Source organism: Phocoena sinus, chromosome 10 (assembly GCF_008692025.1).
Source record: "Phocoena sinus isolate mPhoSin1 chromosome 10, mPhoSin1.pri, whole genome shotgun sequence".
In the NCBI taxonomy this organism is placed as follows: Eukaryota; Metazoa; Chordata; class Mammalia; order Artiodactyla; family Phocoenidae; genus Phocoena; species Phocoena sinus.
Window position 1 is genome coordinate 51,069,126 of NC_045772.1, and position 16,590 is coordinate 51,085,715.

Sequence of the window (16,590 nt, forward strand, 5' to 3'; positions counted from 1 at the left end):
ACTCAAGTTTAACATAGCATCATAGGTAAGAGAATTTAAATTGGAATCCTTACTAGGCAACTTACTGGTGATGTGACCTTTGGCAAGTTACTTACTCTTCCTTACTTACGTCTTTTACCTTATCTTTATAATGGGAATAATAACACCTACTTTATTGGCTGTTATAAGGATTAAATGAGATGGATATATCATATAAACTAAGTGCTTATTAATGTCAGCTGCTGTTATTAATGTTATTATTGGTCCAAAGGGAGAATGTACTGAATTGTGACTAGAGACCATAAATAAGCAAATGGAGATTTGACATTTAAAAAATATAAAACAATACCATTTTTCATCCAGTAAATTATTGTTTGGTTTGCGAAATGTAGTTTCTTTAATAAAAATCGTATAGACATGTAATTAATTTTTTTTAATGACAGGTAAACTTTTAAAAATTTATCTTTCTGATATGACAAATGTTGTAATTTCTAACAGTGTAAAAAGATCACAAGACCAAGAAGTTTGACAACCACTGGTGTATTTATTATGTTTTGTAAATCGACCATAGTTATTCATACATTCTTCTGTTAATGAATTTTATATGGTTCCTCCTTTTTTACTGTCACAATCAGTACTGCCATGTGTACATCCCTGTGTGTGTCCCAGTGTGCATAGATATGAGAGTTTGCATAGGTAGGGAATATACCTAGGAGCAGAATTGCTGAATACAAGGGCATATGCAACCTCAATTTTTTACAGCAAGTAAAGGTGAAAATACCTAGACTCCACAAATAATAAAAAAGGGGAATTAGCAGGGCTTGGACAGAGTGACAGGTAACTGTAAAATGTACCAAGTGCAGCCAGGGAGGTAGGAGGAAAACAGGGAAGAGCAGTATCTGACAACTGTTTTTATTGAATATAATTTGGGGAAAGAAGTGCAGTGGGCCCTGTCTGCCTGCCTTCATTTCTTTTCTGCAGACCTCACACCTGGCTTTTATCCACTTGATCCACTTCTGGGGATTAGTGGTGTCAGCAGCCAGTTGTGGGCCTTTTTGGAGCAGCTGGGAAGTTCTTGTTGTTTGTTCATCTTTAAAGCTTTTTTTTTTTTAAAGCTTTGTTTTGAAGTCCCTGTCACCTAGTGCCTGGGCAGCTTGGAGTCACCATCTGAATCCCATTCATCTTCCTAACCCTTACTAAGGGATTATTCAAATCAGGAATTCCATGGGCGAGGCCTAACTGTAGAGGCTCCATTAGCTGGTGCCAGTAGTGTAGCGTGGCTTTGAGATGGGAAACCATTCTGCTTCCTATCAGGTATTCAGTGCGACCCACTGTGCCTCCTGTCCCACAGGCTCCTCCTAGTTCTGTGATGGAGCTGAAGCAATGTCCAGTTTGACCCTTAAGCTTTATCCTACCATCAGGGGTTAAAGTTTCTTGAAGACAGTAGTTTAATTCCCATCATCTTTGTATACCCAGCATAGTGCCTATCACAGAATGCATACTCAAGTGTGTGAATGAGGGAATGAATTAAGGATATTTAAATATAGCAAGGCCATTTAACTATTCTGTTAGAACTGCTTTTATATAAACTGGTGAGGAACATGTTCAAAAAGGTTTTTTTCTCAATGCAATCTAGGATTCAGCCTTTTAAAACATCAGTAATGCAGAATTATGGCATATATTTAACACTATGACATTTTCATAATAGATAAACTTTTTTCTCTTTTTCGGTGCCAAGTATCTATTCAAAAGTCTTGGCCTGGTATGTTAAGCAAGATGCAGTCAATTTGGACTATCTGAAAGTGAGCTTTCTCTGATTTAAAATGCAATGTAAACATGTATTTTTGGGAAAAGTGGGCCAGATCTAACATATAGTTAACTTTAAAATAGAAATTCACTTGCTGTATAGGAACTTCTTAATCTCTAAAGAAAGCAGGTTTTTCAACCATGTTTTTTTTTTTTTTTAAATATACCGCATGTTATGAGCGTTTTCCAGCCTCTGTTTAAAAAAACAAAAAACAGGGCTTCCCTGGTGGCGCAGTGGTTGGGAGTCCGCCTGCCGATGCAGGGGACACGGATTCGTGCCCCGGTCCGGGAAGATCCCACATGCCGTGGAGCGGCTGCGCCTGTGAGCCATGGCCGCTGAGTCTGCGCTCCGCGACGGGAGGGGCCACAGCAGTGAGAGGCCCGCGTACCGCGAAAAAAAAAAAAACAAAACAAAAAACAAAAACAACTTGCTGTAGTCTGAGTTTATTAATTTCCACATGATGCATGGTTTCTTCAAGGACACAAATTTAAAGAAAAAAGGGACCCATAAATTGTCTCAGAATGAACTCTTTTACTAGTAACCAGACAGGAGTTTACTAGGCCATGATTAAAGACAATTCATTTACTGGTTTTTGGTGTATGTTGTAAATCTCTAGAAAATATTGCTTACAAATAGTCCCGTGCATGCTTGAATTTATTATGTGAAAATGATGTGAGCGGCCATTTGTTGAGCTCTTATATCCCCTACCTAGGATTATTAGGTTGTATTAGCTTCATTCTATAGATAAGGAAATCCAGGCTCTGAGATAGTACTCATATCACTCACAAGGAAGTGTTAGAACCATAAATACCACAGACCTGTACGGTTCCAAAGCCAGTGATATTAGGAGCATATGTAAAATAATAACAAAAAGAACTGGTGGTGTTTGTGATCAGCGTGACCGTCACCGAAGCCGAGTGTCCTAGGCTAAGTATTGTGTCTGGTGTACATTAGTGATTAGCCAGTAAACACTGATTGAACTGAATTAGTTTGATCATTTTACCCTTTGAACTTGTCTTCGGATGAGAAAGGGGTTTTTGTTTCTGGTAACAGCTTTGAGGTATAACGGATATACAATGAATTGCACATAAAGGATACAGTTTGACAAGTTTTGATATATGTGTACAACGGTGAGACCACCACCGGGGATGGGGAAATTTAAGGGCTGCAAATAAAGATCTTAATTCGGCTTCTAGAGGAACACGCGACGTGGTGAATGTGTGCGAATGGGGAGGTCTGACGTGAATCTAGAGGTCGGCTCTGAGCTCCCTACCTGACGGCAGGGTCATCTGGCGGTTCTCCCTCCTTGGGTTAGTCTCGGGGCTACCCCGCTCACGCTCGGGACTCAGGCCTAGCTGGTGTACGACCCTCGACCCGGCTTCTCCTCCGCATTTCCCTAATCCGACTTCAGAACCTATCTGGGAGGAGCCCAGCTCCCAGCTCAGCACTTGCACCCAAGGCAAGAAGCGCGTCAGCCCGGGACCCCGCTTCTCGAGGCCGTCCGGGGCGTTTTGACGAGCAGCGAGCAGCGCGCCGCCTGGGGGGCGGGGTCAGTAGAGCGGGTTGCCGGGAAGGCGGAAGTGCGGGGTCTTCCGGTCGGCGTGAGCAGCGTGCGGTGTTTGAGTTCCTGGGTTTTCTCAGGTGAGTTCTTTTTACCAACCGGCTCCAGTGGGGCGTGGGACTTGGGACTCGATTCCGCCGCCCGTGGAAAGATCTCAAGCCTCGTCCCTCTCTGGCAAGCTTGAGCCCGGGCCAGAGACGCAGGCCTCCTCTAGAACGAGGGTCTCCCGTTGTCTTGGTGCTCCTGGTGGGGCTTCCCGGTGCTCTGTGGGAAGTGGAGTCCTCCTTAGTGGTTCAGCCCTGCTGAGGGCTGTGTACCGCAACCCTTCTCTCCCAGCCCCTCGCAGGGCTTGCGTTGTTGTGTACACACGGGACAGAGTGAGTTTGTGATTGCTGCCGTCCAGAAATGTTACTCCACCAGTCGTCCGTTTAACAAATGTTTGCTTAAACTTTACTGTGTGCACAGTGCTACGCACTGGGGGATCCAGTAGCGAACAAGACCTATTTATCCCTTGCCTTCGTGGAGCCCACGGGCCACCGGGAATGACGGAAAATAAACTTAAGAATTTTAGATTGTAACACGTATTAAACAGGAAAGAAAAGGATGAGGTGGTAGAGAATAAAAGGTGAGCTTACAGGAGTCAGAAAAGCTGTCTCTGAGGTACTGAAGTGAAGGATCAGTTCCCAGGCAAAGGGACGGCAAATGTAAAGATACTGAAGTCAACGTCATTTTGACATTTTTCTTTTTCTTTTTTTTTTCAAAATAATGTCTTAGTGACTAACTGCCTATTGATGTGTAATTAACACAACAAACTGCACATATTTAAAGTGTGTAAGATATATCAATGTATACTCACACACAAACATAAATCTGTCAGCACAGTCAAGATGATGTTATAAGTCATTCCCACGAGCTTCCCTCTAAACTTTTTATAATCCCTATAAACTGTCCCTCGGTTGTCATTGATTGGACTTTCTTCAGATGTAATTGGTGCTTGAGGATGGAGTGAAGCATGAGATAAGAGTTAAAGGAGGCAGGGGCCAGGTGACAAATACCCTTGTAGATCTTGAATATATGAGTTGGAAAATCATTAATTCCAAGAAAGACAGTGTCTGCTCTTTAAGTTTTTAAAAGCTCACGTTGACCACCTTCTAGGGGATGGGCTGGGACTGAGGGGTTGAGGGAAAGCAAGAGTAGAAATAGACAAGTTTAAAATAGCTAGATTGATTTGAGGGGGTGGATAATGAAGAAAATTGGGGTGGGTGGAGTCGCCTGTAGGTTTGGGGGAAATCAGGATTCAGTTAAAAGATAAAATATTTTGTGATTTTTAAGTTGTTGCATAAATGTAAGGTGATGGCACTCTGCATTTTGGGGGAAATTAAATTTCTGCATCTTGTATGAAAACTACAGGAGCTTTCAGAATTGGCTTGACTCACAGTGTGCCAGTGGCCACGGGGAGTTTGGTTTGGTGTTCTTAATTGTTATTTAGTGGCTGTGTATGCCACGTTGATCCTCACATAATTTGCACATTATGCCATCATAAATCATGAACAGAGTGAAGAGTTTACTTTCCAGTTGTTCATGTTCTGCAGAGATGCCTTTTGACCTGGTTTTCCAAGGATTTGTTTTTTTGTTTGATGGTAAATAGTTGCTTTTGAAAATGTAATTTTTTAGCATTCCAGCTAAAATATGGCTAAAAGTTTACGGAGTAAGTGGAAAAGGAAGATGCGTGCTGAAAAGAGAAAAAAGAATGCCCCAAAGGAGCTCAGCAGACTTAAAAGTATTCTTAAAGTAGATGGTGATGTTTTAATGAAAGACGTTCAAGAGATAGCAACTGTGGTAGAACCCAAACATTGTCAAGAGAAAACACAATGTGTGGTGAAAGATGAAACAGGTGAGTTTATGTGTTTCATTTTTAAAAAAGTTATATCAACTTCCTTTTGTGACTTTTTCCCTTTTTCACTGTTTTCGATTCTTTCTCACACTTGCTTCCCTACAAACGTCCTGCCATGCCCACATAATTCTTTGGAGGTGCTGCTAGAGATTCTATGCTAAGCTATTTTAAAGCCACCTCATGTGAGTAGGTATGTTTTGGATTATTCAGAGTAAGCCTTTTGTGCTTATACAGTAGCCTAAGTGACTCAGAAATAGACAGTACTACAGGGGTAGACAAACCTAGACACGCTCTCGTTGGAAGGGTACACAGGAGTCAAGAACTAGGCAGGATAGAAGGAGGTCTTTCTTCATTTTACCCTTTGCAAGATCTAGGTTCCATTCTGAGAGTCCTCTGCCCTTATATTATTATCCTAAAGATTAGTTTCCCTGTATTTGATTTTGACAGATTCTAGGTATGTCTGTTTTAATATAGTCTAGAGTTGGAAGCTGTATATAATGTGTATAATAGTCATTATCCTCAATCCCTCTTCCGTTTATCCCCCACCTGTAAACCATTAGCACATCATCTTGACTATCTCCAAAATACATTAGGAATCTACCCATTTTTCTCCTACTTTCATGCTTTCACTTTAATGACAATTATCTCTTGCCTGAACCACAGTGGTAGCCATTTTACCTCTCTCTTCAGCTTTTGCTCATTTCTGATTCATTTTTGACATATCACCCAGTATGATCTTTTAGGATATAAATCAATTATGTCATTCCCATGCTTAAATCACCTCATTATATTTCCATGTGCTTACCACAGCCTGCCTGGTCCTACTTAATCTCGTTCCAGTACTTCTCTTTAAAAAGGCTGTAACCACAAGCTGAAGTTTGCTTTGTCCTTCTCCCCTCAACAGAACATTGAGAACTCCATGAGAGCAAGGAGCTTATTTGGACCACTGTATCCCCAGAACCTAGAACAGCACCTAAAATAATCATTCAGTGACCAGTTATTGAAGGGCTAATGTATATCAGGCACTATTCTAGGAACTGAGGCAACAATGATGAATAACAGAAATGGCCTCCATCCTAGTGGGATTTACATCACATTGGAGGAGACAGAAAGTAAACCAGATAAATGAACTAATACAATATAATGTCAGGTAGCAGAGTCCACAGAAAACCTGTATACCCTGGTAAGTTCCCAGAGAGGGACATTATGGACATGTCCTTCACAATAGATAAGGTTGGTGATAGATGGACCACAGCATGGCTGTGCTGAGTTTCCTGCTAAGTCTTCTGTTAGAAGAGCTGGATACCTGAGTGTGACCTGGATAAAAAAGTGTGGCAGCCCCAGGATATCCAGGTCTGTTCTGTCACGAAGCTTGCTGCTTACTGCTGTTCCTCTTCCAAGTACTCTTCATTGGAAGTGGCCAGTCATTCCTAATAGTTTATTTTCTTCTAAGGCCTGTCCATTAGAAGCGTGGGTGCACTTTTTATTGACACAACAATTTTATTTAGCTCAAGAAAGCACCTAATCCGAGGAGTGTTCTCATAACTCGCGTGTTTTCAGAAGCATAAACTTACCCCTAGTGAGGTAATTCAAACCCATATCTCCTAAATGTTTCCTGTTTAACTTTCACTGTTGCAAAGGACAATCATAACAATGTTCTCTTCTTTAAAAAATTTATTTCTGATTGAAGTGTAGTTGAATTACACTGTTGTGTTAATTTCTGCTGTGCAGCAGAGTGACTCAGTTATACATATATATACATTCTTTTTCATATTCTTTTCCATTATGGTTTATCACAGGATATTGAACATAGTTCCCTGTGCTATACAGTAGGCCCTTGTTGTTTATCCATTCTATATATACCAGTTTGCATCTGCTAATCCTAAACTCTGACTCCTACCCTCTCCCACTCCCCTCCTCCTTGGCAACCACCAGTCTTTGTCCCTGATTCTGTTTCTGTTTCATAGATAGGTTCATTTGTGTCATATTTTAGATTCCACATATAAGTGATATCATATGGTATTTGTCTTTCTCTTTCTGACGTACTTCACTTAATATGATAATCTATGGTTGCATCCGTGTTGCCACAAATGGCATTATTTCATTCTGAGTAGTAGTCTATATACGTACCACATCTTCTTTATCCGTTCATCTGTCGATGGACATTTACGTTGTTTCCATGTCTTGGCTATTGTGAATAGTGCTGCTGCAAGCATAGTGGTGCCTGTATCTTTTTGAGTTACAGTTTTGTCTGGATATATGCCCAGGAGTGGGATTGCTGGATCAAATGGTAATTCTATTTTTAGTTTTCTGAGGAACCTCCATACTGTTTTCCACAGTGGCCGCACCAACTTACATTCCCACCAGCAGTGTAGGAGGGTTCCCTTTTCTTTATACCCTCTCCAGCATTTGTTATTTGTAGACTTTTTAATGATGGCCATTCTGACTGGTGTGAGGTGATACCTCATTGTAGTTTTGATTTGCATTTCTCTAATAATTAGTGACATTGAGCATCTTTGCATGTGCCTATCGGCCATCTGTATTTCTTCTTTGGAGAAATGTCTCTTTAGGTCTTCTGCCCATTTTTTGACTGGGTTGCATAACAACATTCTTTAGAAAGTTTCTTAGTGACTAAATAGATGATGTCCCTACTTCCTCACAGATACTTTTTATGTCTTTCATGGTTGTGGGAACACATGGCATCATGTGTATGATTCTACTGAATGTGCTGTAAGGAGTTTTTTGAGTGTTAGTCAAAGAACATTGCACAAATAAAGGAGTTGTTTTTTTTTTTTTGCTTTTGTAGTTTCATGCCACTTTTAAGTTCAGTGTCCTCATTGCATTAATTTGCTTCTTCATGGGGTTGCATTCATGAGTATTAATAGTTTTTCCATTTTTTAATTCAGATGACATGAAAATGGAGACTGATATTAAGAGAAACAAAAAGACTCTTCTAGACCAGCATGGGCAGTACCCCGTATGGATGAACCAGAGGCAAAGAAAAAGGCTGAAAGCAAAGCGAGAGAAAAAGAAAGGAAAAAGCAAAGCAAAAGCCATCAAGGCAGCGAAGGGTTTGGCTTGGTAGACCCTTAAAAACTTGAAAAATGCCGCATGGAACAGGTCTTTGATTAGAATGTATACATTGATTTCAGCTTCCACCAAATGGAAACTTTGTTTCCATTTTTTAACTTGGCTTTTTTCTTCAATTCAAGCCCAACTGTAACCCCTCAAATTTGTCTTGGTAACTTGAATAAAATATTTTCTTTGATGAATGAAAGCTACGCTGATATTTTAATTGAATGCTATCCAATATGCAGGGATTATCAGACATCAGAATTCTCTCGAGTATTAATGTGGTTGTAATCATTCAGTCTTAGGAAGGATGAAACATAATATTATACTGACAAATTTGAGCTAACTCAAATTTAAAGTAAATTATATATCATGTGAAAATATGTCAGTGGATCATATAAGCAGTACTTGTTTGGAGTTGTGATTTTGGATAATTCAGAATAAAAGATAGTCTGTCTAGATCTTGAAGATCTGTTCTTTCATATATCCTTAAGGTTTCCTAGTAGTAGAGAAGACCAGATTCTTCAGTTAAATTTTTTAAAAATTTAAAATTTTTAGGTGGAATATTGACATGTGAAAATTATTATGCTCCATCTTTTTAGGAGATTAGAACATCCTGGGAACTAGTTTAATGTGCTTCAGTTTTTATATTATTCTCAGAGTATGATTCTCAGAATTAGCTTTTCTGGATGTGTGGTGAAAAAAATATATTACATGGTCATTAAGTTTGGGAAATGCTACATACTTGAAGATTCAAAAACAATATTAGCTTAATACAGGCATATCTCGGAGATACTGCACATTCAGTTCCAGACCACTGCAATAAAGTGGACTACATGAGTTTTTGGTTTCCTAGTGCATGTAAAATTTACATTTACACTATTCTGTAGTCTGTTTTACAATAGCATTGCATGTAAAAAAACGATATACATACCTTAATTAAAAAATAATGCTGTTGGAAAAATGTGCTGATAGACTTATTTGACAGAATGTTGCCACAAACCTTCAAGTTGTAAAAAAAATATATATATATAGTCATATAGAGATCTAGCAGACTTTTCCAGGTGCTAGGGACCCAGTGAACAAGACGAGGTGTCTGCCCTCACGGGTATGTACTCAGAAGGGGCTGTTGGCTTCAGAGAAAACCAAGTGAAAAATGAGACCTAGGCCTTTCTCACCTTCTGAGATGGCCCACACTCTGTGGAGTGTGTTTCTCTCTAAATAAATCCACTTCTTACCTAAAAAAAAAAAAACAACAAAAAATGAGAGCTAGTGGAATAAGGTCACTTAGGCATCAGGTCACAAATTTTATACTGGGCACACAGCTACGCTGGGACACAGTATAGAGATAGATAGGACAGGACCCAAATCGTTTAGGAGATTTGAAGCTGAAATTTAATGCTAGTAAAATCTTAGGATTATTTTATATAATAGGCTTTTGTCAATCTATTCAGTGGTTAGTTCACCAAAAAGTTAGTGGATTATTTTTAAATACTTAAGGAAGCTAACAGAAGATGTGAGTTGGAAAGTTCAAGAAAGTTCATGGCCTTTTTTTGCCTTTGGGTATAATTTTGAACAGAGTTTGTGAGGAAAAGGCAAATACATAAATGTTTATTCATGAAATAAAAATTTGCTAACATTATCTAATTAAGCCATGATGATATCAGCCTAAATATACCAGCTGTTTCCTTTTTTTTTTTCCCCATCATAGGAATTGTCTACATCAGTGATGTTACACACTTAGTGCATATTTAAAATTTGGCAGCATTGTTACGTATGTTTTTCCTGGATTTTTGAGGTCAGAAGCCAGTACCAGGGATATCATGTTTTCTGAGGCTGATAATCTCCAATTTGACTCCAATGGTAGATAGTAGCTTTGAGCTTTCATCCAGGGCCTTTCAGTGATGTTAGTCTGGTCACTTAAGGTTGTCTAGTCATGAAGTTTGTACAGTCAGGATTTAACTTAAAAGTTAACAAAATCAGAGTATCACTATCAAAAAACGTATTTGAGAAACATGTTCTCAAGTGTCCTATGTCCTCTGGCAAGTTGGCTGTGAAAGAGAAATTGTCTTGCATAGCTTGTGATGGGGACCTCCACGGTCACTGAGTTCCTGAATTGTGTGGCCAGCAGGATTCTTCCTACCTCCAAATTTTAGCGGGAAATTTAGACTAGCATTCCAGAATGAGTGCAACGTATGATCACCTCTTTGTTGCTTTTTTCCTGGAGGTTATAAATTGAGAAGTATAGCATAGTCCTTTAATCTCTTAAATGATTAGCTTCATAAAATTTGTCATCTCTTTATTTGACTGATATTTTCCAGAGAATTCTGTAAAACCACCAGATGGAGCTCAAGCTAAGCACCAGATCATTTTTTGGAATTATATTGAGTGGGCTGAATCACATTAGGGATTGAATGTGACATTTTATTTTTGTTTTTTAAGAAATTAAGTTTAAAATATCATCTAAGGATAATCAAAACTGCTTTCATTTATTGGTTGCTTTGCATATCAGGCTTTGTTCTAAATTATTTAATCCTAAACTCTTCAATCGAAGTATTAACTCATTTAATCCTCCCAGCAATCCTTTGAGTTTGGTATTGATATTATCTCTCTATACACCAGGGGAAACTGAGGCACACAGGCCATATAGCTGGGATTCAAAGTCAGACAGTCAGGCTCCAGAGCCTATGCTCTTGCAGTGCCATTCTGCCTCTCAAGGGTGTGCAAACTCTTGCTAAGTAAAAAAGGTAGTTTTAGGGTAGAATACTTATTTTTGGTTCAATCTGTTCAGGGGGATCAGGATCAGGTGAAGAGCTGGTTTCAGTAGAGAAATGATTTATTGACCCCTTCTCAAATCTCTAGGCCTAAACCAGACTGGAGTTCCTTTGGTAGCATGCCCTTAGAATGGGCTGATCCCACCCTAAAGGTATAGCCCAGATTCAGTGGTACCCAAGCTACTAATCAGAGAAGGAATGTGAACTGCCATTGACACTCTAAAGTAGAATCTAGTGGTTTTGACTACATGTTTTTTTCTAATGTCACGTTTTAGATACATTTTCCCCCTACTAGTTCACATGCTGCATAAATATGCAGCAGAATATACTTGCTTATGAGGAAATCTGAATATTTTCAAAAGTTGGATCAATATATCTGGGATATGATTTTTAGGAGTTGGAGAAAAAAAAGTAACTGGCTATAAATGACGTGATTTAAATATCTGAAATGGACTGGTGTTGATGGTGAGGGTAGTGGTGTGCAGGAGTAGTGAAGTGCTAGCCACGAAATAGAATAAATAGGAGAAATCTAAAGAGACCTCAGGGAATTCCCGAATTTATAAATACTACAATTGAGATGCAGATGGTGGGCTGTTGACTAAGATTACTAGCTAAGCAACTAACTTCTGATGTCACCTGGCAGAGTGTTTCACATTTATGCTATAGTCAAAAAATACAAAGCTTTTCCCCTGTATTTGCCGGAATGTAAAAACACCATTGCAGCAGGCACATGCCAGTTTAACAAGGAAATGTTCGGGGGGAATAGGGAACTGTTAAATACTCATGCCAGGTTAAGGCCACTCTGTTGTTCCCAGGACCCCATCAGGCAGCAGGAGGGCCAGGGCGAGGTTTGTGCCTGCTTACAAAAACCCTTAAACTTTACACAGTTGAATGCCAAGAGTCTTTCGCACCTATTCTAGAATAGGAGAAGAATAGGATGCGGTGTCAAATAGGACTCATTTGCTAGAATACTAGTGATAACACCGACAGTTAGAGAATGCTTACTGTGTTAAGTGCTTTACCTGTATTATTTCATTTAATCCCTAAAACAATACTGTGGGGCCAGTACTCTTATTATCTCTATTTGCAGAGGAGGAAACAGCTTTGAAGAGGTAAGTAAAGTTGCCTAAAGCTGTGCAATTATTAAGTAGTGGGCAAAGCTGTCCCAGAGTGTAGAATGAATGTCTCTGAAGGGTTTGATTGAATCTAAGGAAGAACCTTCTAACTAAGATGTTTGTTGGGAGGTGGAACAAGCAGCTTGGGAGGATATCCTGTCAAGCTAAGACTGGCCAGCCACTTGTTTGGCATGTGGCAGAATGGACTCAAATATTGTACTTGGAATTTCAGTAGAAAGCTGGTGAAGTACTTTCCAGCTTAGAAGGGCCTTGCAGGAAGTTGTCACTTTGAAATGTGTTGTGCTTACTTTGCCCTTAGATAGTTTTTTGGCACCCCACGATTGCAGACTTAAGTATCGTTTTGGTGGAAGTAACAAAATCTGAAATCTTAAATTTGTTAATGTCGTTAAGTCTGGTATTCATTCCACGAAGTTCCACTTTAAAGTATGGAAAAACGTTATGAACATCTGCTTTAAACAATGAATGGGTTGAAGTCCTTTGCATTTTAATTTAAAAACGGCATAGTTTTATAATACATTAAGTTTATAATATGCAGAGTGTGTTTAATTTCCTAAAGCGATGACTTGTCTTGGCATTATGCTGTCTTATGAAACACTTTCTCATTCTCACATTGTCTTTATAGTTTTCAATATCAGCAAAGCCTTTAAATAGTCTTAGTTGGGTGTTGTGTATCACTGTACAGTAACTGCTAGTACATATGGTATTTCTGATCCGTGTAATAAAGTACATTTGTCATGTATCTTGTGATCTACATACCTTTCAGCTGTTACTTCATAAATCTGTTCCATCAGAGAACTGCTTTGTACAGCAGTGGTTCAAGCTGCTTCTAATAAACTAATATTTTGTGTCTTTTATATGTAATCAACAGGGAGTATTATAGACTTGTGCCTCTGTGGAGAAACATTCCACTAAACTTCTTTTCTCTTGACAATAATGGGGGGAAAAAAATAGCTTGGGAAGATCACAGATGTTCAAGAAAATATGTTGTTTGCTCCTAAAAGTCAACTGAAGATCTTTTGTATTGCTCCAGGTTTTTTGTTTGTTTGTTTGTTTTTATTTATTATTTTAATGCTTTAGAGAAGAAACAGTTTGAGATATAAGATGGGAGCACGGGGAGATAGGATTACAAATTTCAGTGGAGACCCACATTGGGTGCTGTTTTTCAGAATTCTAAAAAGCTTCTTCTTGCTCACACAAAGGGGTGATATTCTGAGCAGAGTGGTAGGTAGTTGGCCAAAGACTGGTCATTCCTACGTGCTTTCCTACTCAGACATAAGCATTCTGCTCTAGGTTTAGTTTTTGTTCTGTCCCAAACTTCAAACTAATACTGTCTTCACAAGAGCATAGGTATTTACTAACGCAGGCAGTCCCTTGAGTAATTGGATAGGGGCTATTGTCTTTCTCCAGCTGTAGAAATTTGCTCAGTGGGTAAGCCCTCCACAGACTAGGCAATGGGTTATTGATAACTGTGTAGTAAAATATTCATGGAAAATGCTTAAGGAAGCTGTATGCCATGGGTGAAATTGGTATGGTTGTCCTTTATAAGCCTGTGAATCTTTAAGAAGAGTTGCCATAAAGAGAATGGGAATCGGCTGTTCCGAATCTCCACTGACGAAATGGGTTTTAACTGTAGCAGAAGGGATTTGAGTTAAATGTAAAGAAGAACTTCTTGAATGTGAGTGTTATTTGAAGCCAGGTATGGGTTGAGAAGAGGCTATTGAATTGTCTCTGGAAGAGAGAGAGAGCGCTAGAGAAAGAAATGAAAGGGGGCGGAGAGTGGGAGACCCCCACTTGAGATGATTTAAATGTAATTCTGCCCAATGGTTATGAGTCCTTTATTCTCTTTTCTCACACTCACATCTCAGGTTTTGAGGTTTAAAAGGTCAGACCTAAAGAGTATACTTTAGTCATTAGAACTAAAGTGCCAGAGGACCTCTAGGTCCGGAGGTTCTTTTGTTGTAATTCTTAATTGAAATGAAATGCTAAGTTGTGACCAGTGGATGAGAAAATTGACTCAGGGTTGATTTTCCACCCTTGTCATTAAAGACCAGTGTACACACTGAGCTCACAGTGCCAGAGAGGAATTTGACATTGAGCAATTTCTGGAAAGGCAAGTGGTTGGTAGGCTGTGACCACTTAGGCTTGGGATGGGTTAGAGGGCTGGGGGAAGGGTACAGCTGCCACGTTGCTGCTTGGGCATGTGCCTACTAAGTATTTTTTCCAGGAATACTCCAGCAGGACCAGAGGGTTGCAGATCAAACTTGGCGCTTTAAATTCCAGAGAGCAGAGGCTGAGAGGACAGGGTAAGTTTACCCTTTCCTTTTTTTTTTTTCCTGCCTGTCACCACCCTGTCCTGTCCCCATTTGGTACTCTTTTGCACCTCCCTCTTCTTTGCTTTCCTTCAGTCTGTTTTTCTTGCATATAACTGAAAGAAAAAAAAATTTTTTTAAATAAAAACTTAAAGCTGCGAGTTAAACATTATTTACTTCATAGGGAAAAAAAAATCCCACCAAGTTTAGTTGTAAGTGCTTTTGTTTATAAATGACCCCTGGAATTTTTCTTTGTGGTCCAGTGACAATAGCTCACATAGATTTCCCACTTCTGTGCTGTTTTTCCTCACCAGTTTGTCTTTCTCTCTTCCTCTGCATTTTCCTCTTTTTTTTTTTTTTTTTTTTACTTACTTTATTTATTTATTTTTTGGCTGCATTGGGTCTTCATTGCTGCACGCGGGCTTTCTCTAGTTGCTGTGAGCGGGAGCTACTCTCCGTTGCGGTGCACGGGCTTCTCACTGTGGTGGCTTCTCTAGTTGTGGAGCACAGGTTCTGGAGCGCAGGCTCAGTAGTTGTGGCGCATGGGCTTAGTTGCTCCGTGGCATGTGGGATCTTCCTGGACCAGGGCTCGAACCTGTGTCCCCTGCATTGGCAGGTGGATTCTTAACCACTGCACCACCGAGGAAGTCCCTCTTGTTGTTCTTAATAGTTTTACCACCTATGCATGAATCCCTAAATACCATAACTTTGTTTTGTCTATTATTGTTTTTATTATTTAAAAAAATTTTTTTTAATTTATTTTTGGCTGCGTTGGGTCTTTGCTGCTGCTCATGGGCTTCCTCTAGTTGCGGTGAGCAGGGGCCACTCTTCGTCGCAGCGCGTGGGCTTCTCATTGCGGTGGCTTCTCTTGTTGCGGAAGACAGGCTCTAGGCCCGCGGGCTTCAGTAGTTGTGGCACATGGGCTCAGTAGTTGTGGTTTGCAGGCTCTAGAGTGCAGGCTCAGTAGCTGTGGCTCACGTGTTTAATTGCTCTGAGGCATGTGGGATCTTCCCAGACCAGGGACGGAACCTGTGACCCATGCATTGGCAGGCAGATTCTTAACCACTTTGACACCAGGGAAGTCCTGCATTTTCCTCTTTTAAAAAAAATTTTTTCTTCACTGGCCTCTTTTTCTGTGTGGATATTACTTCAATTTCCTCCTTAGGCTCAAATCACTACCCTTGCATTCTCTCTCTCCCCTCTCATCTCAGTCTTTCCACTTACTATGTTTTTCTTCCTCTTCGTTTTCACCCTCATCTTCTAACTGGATGCATAAATAGAAGATACGCTTTACAACAGGGGCAGGCCAATTGGCTGGTCATCTGGTTTTGCAAATAAAGTTTTATTGGAACGTAGCCAGGCCCACTCATTCATGTATTTTCTATGACTGCTTTTGTGCAACAGAGGCAGAGTTGAATACTTATGAGTGAGACCCTCCTCTGGCCTGAAAATCCCAAAATATTTACTATCTGGCCTTTTAATATATTTAAAAAAAATTTTTTTTTGGCCTTTTAAGAAAGAGTTTGCTGAATCCTGCTTTAAAATATTTTCTGTATTTATTAATGAAGGCTTTTTTGTTCCTTATTTGGAAATTCAGGTGAGTTGGATCTGTTTTATGTCTCCCTACTTAGTGAAATTGAGTTGCATTTTATATTTGCAAATTTCCCCAAATTTCTCACTTAAAGGCAGTGGTATCCAAAAGAAAAAAGACAAGCTTACCGTCCTGACTATCAAAGCTAAGTGAGTAATGGTGGTCATTTGTGGTGTGTGTGTCTGTGTGTTTAGATGTCTTCCCCACCTTCCACCTCCTACTGGGCTCTTTTTAGTCTTTGGGGGGGAAAAAAGATAATTCCATTGTAAAGCTCTTCAAAAATCTCGCAGCCAACTTTTCCTTTAAGTCTATGAACCATTTTTGGAAATGTTAAATGCTGGAGAAAGGACTCTTAATTTAATATGGCACCTAGAATACTGACACATAAAAGCATTTCAGTGTAGTTTTATTTGGTGGATGGTCTATTTGAAGATGTTTCACACGAATACCCTTACAGATTGGTTTCA

General features: G+C 39.7%; 1 protein-coding gene across 2 annotated transcripts; it reads left to right on the forward strand.

Annotated features, from left to right (window-relative positions):
* The first annotated feature begins 3,356 nt into the window (after positions 1–3,356).
* On the forward strand, positions 3,357–8,776 carry LLPH (LLP homolog, long-term synaptic facilitation factor). Of its 2 annotated transcripts, XM_032646897.1 has the most exons (3): positions 3,357–3,427; positions 5,022–5,241; positions 8,148–8,776. In XM_032646897.1, the coding sequence occupies exons 2-3, from the start codon at positions 5,037–5,039 to the stop codon at positions 8,324–8,326; spliced, it is 384 nt and encodes a 127-aa protein (XP_032502788.1). In that variant the 5' UTR covers positions 3,357–3,427; positions 5,022–5,036; the 3' UTR covers positions 8,327–8,776. The 2 variants fall into 2 exon arrangements, with proteins under 2 accessions (XP_032502788.1, XP_032502789.1); XM_032646898.1 differs by having other exon boundaries at positions 3,373–5,241.
* The last annotated feature ends 7,814 nt before the right edge of the window (positions 8,777–16,590 follow it).